We start from the raw sequence: 8,871 nt of genomic DNA, 5'->3' as shown, positions 1-8,871 counted from the left end.
GTCCTGGAGTGTGCTGCACGTGCTCGCTACAATATGGAACTTCTCGAAGATCTTCATGGGGCGGCGGATTCGTGCGAAAATGCCAGTGTCTCGGTGCTTCGACGCAAAGAGCCGGCGACGAGTACCTGCTCAAGGACCTGCTCGACTGGGGGCTGCGCGGGTGCCACGCATGCAAGACGACAACCCGGAAGAGCGCCAAAGATATGACTGTTGTATTAAATAGGGCATGACGTGGAGGTCGTGGAGGTTAACAAGAACTCGCGGAGGTAAGCCTCGACCCGATCCGCGTCTGGTGTACGCGGTTGCTTCGTTGTGAACCGATGACAAAGCTTGAGGAGCTCATCAATGTAGTGGTCCAGGTCAACGCACAACCCTTTGATCACGAGCATGTCCCTTCGGTGAAAGAACGGTTCCTTGGGGCACGGCAGCCGGACGATGTCGTCGTGGAAGTCGCGATCCGTGATGTGCTGCCGCAGGTTTTGATGCAGGATGCACACATCCCGCAACGTGCACCGCACGATCCACGACGCGTCGTTAGGGTGCTCCACGCGAATGTCAAACCCGATTTCGATCGACGAGAAGATCCCGTTGTTCGCCTTGGACAAGCAAGTGCCTTGGACGCAGCAGTTTGCGTCTGTGATCGACTTGGACCCTGAAAAAGAAGCATCCACTGACGAAGATGACACTCGCGTCACAGACGTAAGCGGGAGCTGCATCCAGTGCCAGTCCGACGCGTCGACTTCACGAATGCGGTCGCCTCGAGGCTCCATCGCTGCGCGGGTGCGGAAGAGAATGCATCGAGTATTTCCCACCTGCACGTGTGATGTGGCGTTGAAAGCGTAAAACACGTTTATCCCGTTATCTCGGCATTTTTTCCATGGGAAATACACATTTTACACCATGTAGAGGCTTGGTCCCATATTGCTCATGCTGCACATCTGCCCGATTACCGCCACAATGGCTGCGCCATGACTACTGGGATGGACACCTCCATGCGGGCGAATGCATCGTGCACTTCGTGGAGTGACAGTGTTGGGGGCGTGCGAGGGGTATCGCCTAGGCTGAGTTCGTAGCCACTTGGACTGGGCGGGGGTGAAGAAAGAGGAAGGAGGAGGGCATGAACGCCCCCCGTTGGAGCTTTTTACTACCGCCTTCGACCCGTGCACGCGCCAGCATGTCGCTGGATGGCGTATAGGTCTCTGCAGGGACAAACTCTTGTTGACGTCAGCACATGGCCATTGGTGGTGTCGAAGGGCGTCGACCCGTCGAGATGTGGTTTGACGTGGTTGCGTTTTTTGCAGAAACGATGGCAAGTTACCTGCGATAAACTATACTTGCTGCGCTAAACCGTAAGATATTATATTGTCGTGGCAGGTAATTTGGGAATCCCTTGACAAAATCACGTCAAATTCGACGACACCAAAGTCAATTTTCATTCAAATTGTGTCCAGGTGTCATGCCCGCCGACCTCTCGCTTGTGACGTGCAGGACAACCACCGGAAGAGACATCGTCCACTCGTGATTTCACGAAATGACACAGGTGAATAGGTCGAGTAGACCAAGGTGTATGAGATAATTATGTTGAAGGAATTGCATCGATTGCCGTAGCAGCGCGGAAGGAACGACGATGGGGCCAGTGTGCGTCGTGCTACCAACACGTTGCACATAACGTAGCAGGTTAGCTGGGGACCACCAGTCTTTGGTTGCTATAATTACACCATACTACTTGCAACACGAAAAATAGCACTTCAAAATTTTAGTTCCAAATACTATCACAACATGGCGATTTCACAAGGCGCGTCGACAAAGATACCGTATTAACGCGAGGAATTGCCTAGACGCAGATGCCTAGACTCAGAGGTCGGGATCCCTTGGCCGAACTCTTGCTTCGACAGATGTAAATATCGACACAACGCGCGCGTGACGCATGGAATTTTACCTTTGAACACCATCGGGGCAACATCGCCAAGGCCGATTTGTAATCCTGCCCCGGTGCACATGATTGGTCGATTCGAACGGACGTTTCAAATCTCCACCAATCGCATGGAGGAATTCGACCCCCCCTTCCCAGCCATCCATCCGCCATCGACTGGCTACGGCTCGCTCGCTTCCACTCCACTCGACACAATCGCCGCGCACTCGAGTTGGCTGCAAAGACGAGCTCCACCCAGAACAAATGCCGGTTCAAGGTGCGATATCGTTCCATGGGTCGCCGAAACGGCCACGTTCGTGGTGGTCAGCGCGTCGTCGATCGAGTGGTTCGAAATCGATGCCCGTCCTCTAGCTCGCGTTCAAAGGCGCCCCATTTCATCCAATTGCTGTCATGTCGCCGGGTGTCTCGTCTTCTGCGCCGGTTCGCAGAGGCACGCGAAATGCGAACCGAGTTCGACATCCTCTGGTGCATCTCATGCCCGCGCCGTGTTTGTCCGACTCGACCGTGCAACCACCACAACTCGATTTTGCATGACGATGCACACAACGCCAAGCGACCACTTGCCCCTCCACCAAGTCAAGGATGGACCGAGTGGCGTGTTCACCAAGAGGCGCAGGCCGCACCAGCATTTGCCGCCACGGGTCGCCTCGCTGCGCTGCCGCGTCGAAGCCACGAGCCTCTGCGATCGCCCGTGTTTGGCCTGGTTGCCGCCGCGCTTGATCTTTCACGTCCGAGTCCGCGACATCGAGTCGAATGCGACGTGGTTAACGCACTGTTCCCTCCGAGACATCCATGGCCTGTACCGACATCTCGTCGACCGCGCCGTCGATCCCGCCACGATACAAGCCCTGCAAGTTCTGCGGTGTCCTGGCGTGCCGCTGCTGCAGCGTCGCGACGGCCTCGTGATCAAGGCCATGTGCGCCGACACAGAGCACTTTCTGCACAACTTGCTCGCAGTGTGCAGAGCGACGTGCACCGCGCCGGACGGAGCGTTCGTCGCGTTCTTTGTCGCGGCGTTCTTGCGGAAAAAGCCGCCCGGCCATGACACCCTCCGTCCTTTGTAGTGGTGGCCAGCTAGTCGACACAATCGAGAGAGCGTGGGGTCGAAAAACATGTCCCCATGGGGTCACGATTGTCGTGCTATCGTCGCTCTTACCACAAGTCATCGATGGCACACTGGGGTCGTCGCAGCTCCTCCGCACACAACAACTTGTGCTCGATCCCCACCATCTCTTGGCAGTCGAATGACGGTTCATGTATCATGGGCAGCACGGAGCAGACGGATGCGGCATGCGATATTGGGTAGTCGTGGCGTGCGTCGAGGTGCCCGAGAGCATTGCAAGGGAGAGTTGGCTTGGGTGTGTTCAAAACGAAAAACGTCCGTGTGCGGCGAGAAGGATCGCAATCACTGTCGACTTTGTCGCGGCTGCCAGTGGCGCACGCGGCGACCACCTGGAGCGTCTGTCGTGAACCAGTTCCCACTCACGACTCGATCACTTCTCGGCAACGTCCATTGAGGTGGCAGGATCGTGTTGTTGTCAGACGAGGCCTCCGGGGGGTGCATCGCGAGGGCACCGAGGGTGTCGATGGCCCTCGCACATGCCTTGATGACACGAGCGAGGCGCTTGGCGCGCTTCGGGTCGTCTGCGAGCAACGACTTTTGTAGCTTTTCAAAGTCTTGTTGCAGCATGCGATGCCGATATTGCCTGTCGTGCTGCACCGCCTCGGACGTAATGGACGGCCTTCGGTGGTACCTGGGGGGCGGAGGAGGCGGGGGCTGTGCCTCGGACGAGCTCAAGGCAGCAGACGCTGCCGCCGCAGGGGCCGGTAGCCAGCGGGGAGAAATCGGCATGCCGGCAACCGCGGGGAAGGTGGTGGTGGCGACTGTGGAAGGCGCTATCTGGACCTTGGGGCTGAGCGGCGAGTACGTCGTAGCTGGCGACGTGTGGTGGAGTCGGGCGAGCAGACTCGCACGTTTCGATTCAAACGTCGATGCCGGCACAAGTGCTGGCTGCGCCGCGACAATCGATGGCCGATGACTGCTACGTGGCGACGCAAACAAGTCCTCTCGCAGCCGCCGTCCGCTTCCAACAAGAGCGAGCATGGGTTGGCCTGTCGTTTCCGACGGGACTGTGAGATCTCGCGGATCGACGAGGACTTCATGCCGTGGATCGCTGGGCGCTTCGTTAGGGAGGTTGTTGGGTGCTCGCATTGGTGGTTTCGACGGGATCGTTGTTGGATCTTGACCGTGATGCAGGGTGAGGTGAGGGGCTGGCGGTGGCATGATGTCCATCGTCGCCGCCGTTGTCTTGTTTCGCTTCGCTTTGGTCGATTGGTACGCCATCGTGGCGCTGCTGTGGTCGAGAGCAGACACGTCCGCACCATCCATCCACGGCTTTGTCGGGAATACTGTCGACGGCCCATCCTTGGCTGGCACTGACGCGCTGGCGCGACGAACTAGCGCCTTTGCTTCGTCGACTCGGTAGTCTCCTTCCGACAGCGCCGCGCCACTGCATTCCGAGTACTCGACCGACGACGCAGTTCGAGACATGCTGCCGCGAATCATGCTGCCATCGTCGCTCTCGGAAGCTACGTCGGTCGGACGTCCCGCCGCCGACGACGCGCGGAAATGGTGTCGCCGGCCCTGCTGCTGCTGCTTCTTTTTCTTCTTCATAGCATCTAACTTTTGCTGTCGGTGTACTTGTTTCCGCCGCGCCGCGACCACCTGTCGCTGGCAAAACTGACTGCCTGTGTAATCGCCTTCCAACGCATCCACGAGCAGCTCACGCCACTTTTCGTACTGAGGAAGCGCGTCAAACTCGAGCCGCACGGCCTTGTCCATGGGTAAGATGATATCGATCGTGGGACCGTCCAGCGGAGATGCTGTCGGCATCGCGCCCTTGGACCGCGGACTCAGTCGCGCGACAAGCCCGTTGCCGGCCGCGCCGTCGTACTCGACGACGACGTTCACCATGTCCAACATGCGGACGCGAAACACAACATCCATGAGGATCGATCCTTCTGCAAAGAAGAGAAGGTCCCCGCTTCCGACGAAAACGAGGTAGAGGCGTTGGAATGGCTTGGAGGAAGAAGCGGACGACGACGACGGCGGCGGCATCGCCTTAGTCGAGAGGTTCAGCTGGACGATGGACCAGTCCTCTGTCACGACCGGCATCACAGGGATGCGGTGGTGAGCGGCAAGGTGGTCGGCAAACTCGTGTTTTTCAGCGGCGGTGGCGAATCCAACGATGAACGTCGACGTCGATGTGAGCAACAGGAAAGGGACGACGGACGTCTTGCCCACGTCCGCGGTGGAGTCGCTGTGGCGAAACGGAAGATGCACGATAGCGAGCATGTCGAGAAAAGAAACCCATCCTCTCGATCCTTTTGACGGAGAGTCATCGCGGAAGTAGTACAGCTTGTCGTCCGTGATGCGGCAGTACCGACGATTCCACGTTGCCTCGGCGTGCAACCGACTCGTCTGCACAAAGATACACATCCCCGTCAGCGCGGAATCGCCCATCTCGCCACCGTACCTTTACGAGATAGATCCATCCACTCCACGAGGGATTCTCGGCCTTCTTTCCCTTCTGCTTGACGGCCTTCGAGATCGCGTGGCCCATAAGGTAATGTGTGTCATCGGCATGGAATGAAGACGGCGACCAAAAGCATCACACGATGCACAGTCCCGTCATACAGCCGCCGTGACGTTTTTGGTCAAAAGACGTTGTAAAAACCGTGCTGGCAGCATAAAACGCCAATGGTGAGGGAGTAAAACACGTTCAAACTGGGTAGATCGAATCGTTTAAACGATGTCAGGTTGACAGTGGAATATTCAGACCCGGGTTAAATGTCCGCAGTATCCGGATAGGATCGAGGTATCCGGCGGTATTGCCATCCGCCATTGAAGCGCGCGGCGGAGACGGCGGAAGAGGCGATATGTGGGGCAGCAACCGCAACAACAACAAGCAGCCATGCAAGTTCTTCGCTCAAGGGACATGCCGCAACGGTAATGGATGTCGCTTTGCGCACGACAACGGGGTACGTGGTACCTGACTCGTTTCCCCATCTTGATGGACGGTGCAGCGAGGTTCGAACAAAGGGCGGCAGCAATCGAACGCTTCGAGCAATCCGTTTGCGCAGCCATCCAATACGTCGTCCGGGAATCCGTTTGCGACGTCTTCAACTGGCAACCCATTTGCGTCCACGACAAGTTCCTTTGGTCCGTCGCCGTTTGGCAGTGCCGCACCTTCATCGTCTCCATTTGGACAACCCACCGCCAGCAACCCGTTCCAAAGCGCGGCACAAGGCAATCCATTTTCTTCCCAACAGGCGACTCCCTTTGGGTCGTCTCCATTCGGTGCCGCGGCGACTGCGTCGTCCACTCCATTTGGAGCATCCCCTTTCGGCGTTGCACCGACCAGTTCCCCATTTGGGAATACGCAAACAGCAGCGCCATCCCCTTTCGGAGGGGCGTCGACTTCGCCATGTACGAATCCAGCTGCATCGAGCTCTCCCTTTGGTGCCCCAGCAGCGTCGAGCTCCCCATTTGGTGCACAAGTGGCATCCAGTTCTCCATTTGGGCCTCCTCAAAATTCTCCTTTTGGCGCTCCAGCATCAAATTCTCCATTTGGAGCAGCCCCAACCACATCGCCCTTTGGCTCTGCAGCTCCAACTTCATCCCCTTTCGGTTCTGCTGCAAGCTCGTCTCCTTTTGGCACCACGTCGTTACAAGCTCCTGCGTTTGGCACGAGCTCTCCTTTCGGCACGTCCACCGCCACCAGTCCCTCTCCATTCACGTCGGCTGCCCCCACCACTTTCGCAACTTCCTCGGCGCATGGCACGAACAATACCACCGCGGCGCCTTCGCCGTTCGGGTCCCAACCAGCGGCGACGACATTTGGGTCCCAAACCACATTTGGTGGGTCGACCACTGCGTTTGGCAGCTCCACTGCGACACCTCCCACCGTCATGCTGCCGTCCGACTTGAAAAAGCACGCGGCAGCTAGCGGGCATGGCAGTGCCGCGACGACGCGCGTCGTGCCAGCAGGTCCTTGATGTTTTGAATCTTGGGTCGTTGTACCAATGCCTCGTGCTGTAGACGCACACGATCTTGCCTGGATACGCGCGCAATTTGAAGCGCCCATGTTTGCATTCGGGTGTGTGCCGACCGAGCCGCCGCCCGTGGATCTATGCCGCTGATCGATCGTCGGTGGTGCGCGATGCATGATGATGGCGGCGGCGAAACAAGCACGGAAACGTGTGGCGGCCCCTTGTTCCAATACGACCGCGACAGGAAGCTAACTGAAGGGGGTTGTGCCTGGCCTCCTCTCCTGCAATATCTGGTTCATGATGGCTTCGTCCGTCGCGTCGAGATGCGGCGAATACACGACTGGCTTCGCTGAGAGCCCCCCGATGGTGGTGGTCTTCCCGGCACTGCGCTGCTGCTTGGACACTAGCAGCGCTTCTCGAATATTCGCTTCCTTCCGAGACTCGATCTTGGGGGTGACGGGGGTTGGAGCCGACTCGAGCATGAGCTCATTCAGGAGCTCCATCGTCGCCACGTCATCGTCGTCCGTATTGTTCTCCGCGGGGCTGCCTCGTGCGAGCATCGTTCCCGCGGGGTCAGCCTGTGGCTGAACGAGCTCCAGGAGGCCGATCGCGTCCATGCCGCCGGCGGCGGGCGGCGGTGGCACAACCCCTGCGACCTACATCCACCACGCATGACTTTCAGAGCATGCGCGACGTCCCGACGTACCAATGGCTGGTTCGCCATGCTTTTTCGACGGGCAAACGATTGCGCCGACTTGGCGTCGAGGGGGCCGAGGTGGACCGCCTTGCCTCCACTGGTCGAGAGCGGAGACGTCGGCCGTGGAGGATGGTCGATCGATGGCTTGGGTGGTGGTGGCCTGAGCGACGAAATGGTCACGTTGCGCGTGTTGAGCTGCCGCGTGATGTCGCTATCGTCGTCGCTCGAGTCGCCACCCGATGTGCCCTTGTTCCGTGTGAGTTTGGTTCCGCTCCCGAGCCGCGGGCGCGTGACGTCGGGGTGCGTTCGCTCGTCGTCCTCGTCGTCGTCGGGATCGTTGTTGAGTTCGCTCGTGTCAGTGCTACGCCAGCCGTCGGTTGACGGCGGCACTTCGGACGTCGTGTGGGCGCTTGGATGGTGGTGGTGCGCGGTGGGGTCGTGAAAAGGCTCGACGGTGTGGATGGCGTGGTTCGATTGCTGGTTCGTCACGCGGGGTGTGGCGCCTGGACGGCGCTTCGACTGTGCCATTCGACCCAGCGCCTTGTTGCCCATGTCGGCGGCGTCGTTCCGGACCCTCGCGATCGCTCAACACAAATCTATTTCTGTCGCTGCGATTTTCTCAACGCACGACGTCCGTTTGCCAAACGATGGACGACGTGTCTCGAGCGGTCGGCATGGGCTGCACGCGGCGCTCGCAGTCTCAGGGACGGGTCACCTCCGGCGAGGGGGCATCCATGTCCATGGCGTTCATGACGAACGGGCTGCGCGGACCAGGCTTTTCATAGGAACGCCCATCGCCACGACGCTCCCATCTCTCCACACGCTTCTTCCTTTCGCAGCACTGTGAAGAGAATGCTGCCCACGCACGCCGCTGCCGTGGATCATGATCGGTTCGTCGCAAACGTGCGAATTGTGCCGGAGTGATGAGAGTCCGCGTCGACCGTCCAATCTGGTCGCGATGCGCACTCGAAGCGTTGACGACGACATGCAGAAACTTCGCCATGGCATGTCGCCCGACAGAGCAAGTCGAATGTCCACCTACGTCCTGCGCATTGTTCCGGTTGGGATGTCCAGCAGACGGTCGTGTCCGTGTGCTACGTCAGCTCTGCACCGCTCCCATGGACGGCGCAAACTCATGACGCTCGCTACTCATCGTGACTTTTACGTTCGTTGCTCCGAGGGTGGGATA

General features: G+C 58.8%; 6 protein-coding genes across 7 annotated transcripts; 4 read left to right on the top strand and 2 right to left on the bottom strand.

The window, feature by feature from the left end:
- The first annotated feature begins 243 nt into the window (after positions 1-243).
- On the top strand, positions 244-860 carry H310_12551 (hypothetical protein). The gene is made up of 2 exons (XM_008879629.1): positions 244-266; positions 352-860. Exon 2 carries the CDS (start codon positions 490-492, stop codon positions 841-843), a length of 354 nt encoding a protein of 117 aa, XP_008877851.1. The 5' UTR covers positions 244-266; positions 352-489; the 3' UTR covers positions 844-860.
- An 882-nt stretch (positions 861-1,742) lies between these two features.
- Positions 1,743-2,455, bottom strand: H310_12550 (hypothetical protein). Its single transcript, XM_008879628.1, has one exon. The coding sequence runs from the start codon at positions 2,204-2,206 to the stop codon at positions 1,835-1,837; it is 372 nt and encodes a 123-aa protein (XP_008877850.1). The 5' UTR covers positions 2,207-2,455; the 3' UTR covers positions 1,743-1,834.
- Positions 2,456-2,469: 14 nt separating this feature from the next.
- On the top strand, positions 2,470-2,997 carry H310_12549 (hypothetical protein; the record flags this gene model as incomplete). Its single annotated transcript, XM_008879627.1, has 1 exon — positions 2,470-2,997. One exon carries the CDS (start codon positions 2,470-2,472, stop codon positions 2,995-2,997), a length of 528 nt encoding a protein of 175 aa, XP_008877849.1.
- A 424-nt stretch (positions 2,998-3,421) lies between these two features.
- Positions 3,422-5,163, top strand: H310_12548 (hypothetical protein). The gene has a single exon (XM_008879626.1). It carries the CDS (start codon positions 3,520-3,522, stop codon positions 3,970-3,972), a length of 453 nt encoding a protein of 150 aa, XP_008877848.1. The 5' UTR covers positions 3,422-3,519; the 3' UTR covers positions 3,973-5,163.
- A 652-nt stretch (positions 5,164-5,815) lies between these two features.
- H310_12547 lies at positions 5,816-7,642 on the top strand. Of its 2 annotated transcripts, XM_008879624.1 has the most exons (3): positions 5,816-5,974; positions 6,020-6,983; positions 7,035-7,642. In XM_008879624.1, exons 1-3 carry the CDS (start codon positions 5,873-5,875, stop codon positions 7,133-7,135), a joined length of 1,167 nt encoding a protein of 388 aa, XP_008877846.1. In that variant the 5' UTR covers positions 5,816-5,872; the 3' UTR covers positions 7,136-7,642. The 2 variants fall into 2 exon arrangements, with proteins under 2 accessions (XP_008877846.1, XP_008877847.1); XM_008879625.1 differs by having other exon boundaries at positions 6,020-7,642.
- Positions 7,234-8,234, bottom strand: H310_12546 (hypothetical protein; the record flags this gene model as incomplete). Its single annotated transcript, XM_008879623.1, has 2 exons — positions 7,234-7,641; positions 7,692-8,234. The coding sequence occupies 2 exons, from the start codon at positions 8,232-8,234 to the stop codon at positions 7,234-7,236; spliced, it is 951 nt and encodes a 316-aa protein (XP_008877845.1).
- Positions 8,235-8,871: the final 637 nt, after the last annotated feature.

The sequence above is a fragment of the Aphanomyces invadans genome, assembly GCF_000520115.1.
Source record: "Aphanomyces invadans strain NJM9701 unplaced genomic scaffold supercont1.40, whole genome shotgun sequence".
In the NCBI taxonomy this organism is placed as follows: Eukaryota; Oomycota; class Saprolegniomycetes; order Saprolegniales; family Verrucalvaceae; genus Aphanomyces; species Aphanomyces invadans.
The sequence above is the reverse complement of the archived record's forward strand: the minus strand, read 5'-3'. Positions and strand labels throughout refer to the sequence as shown.

Bases quoted from the DNA above. Each gene is read 5' to 3' on its own strand.
- H310_12547 (XM_008879624.1), top strand. From the start codon at position 5,873: ATGTGGGGCAGCAACCGCAACAACAACAAGCAGCCATGCAAGTTCTTC. The intron at 5,975-6,019 runs GTACGTGGTACC...TGGACGGTGCAG, and splicing joins GCTTTGCGCACGACAACGGG to CGAGGTTCGAACAAAGGGCG. The intron at 6,984-7,034 runs GTCCTTGATGTT...CTCGTGCTGTAG, and splicing joins GACGCGCGTCGTGCCAGCAG to ACGCACACGATCTTGCCTGG.
- H310_12550 (XM_008879628.1), bottom strand. From the start codon at position 2,206: ATGGAACGATATCGCACCTTGAACCGGCATTTGTTCTGGGTGGAGCTC.
- H310_12551 (XM_008879629.1), top strand. From the start codon at position 490: ATGCACACATCCCGCAACGTGCACCGCACGATCCACGACGCGTCGTTA.
- H310_12548 (XM_008879626.1), top strand. From the start codon at position 3,520: ATGGCCCTCGCACATGCCTTGATGACACGAGCGAGGCGCTTGGCGCGC.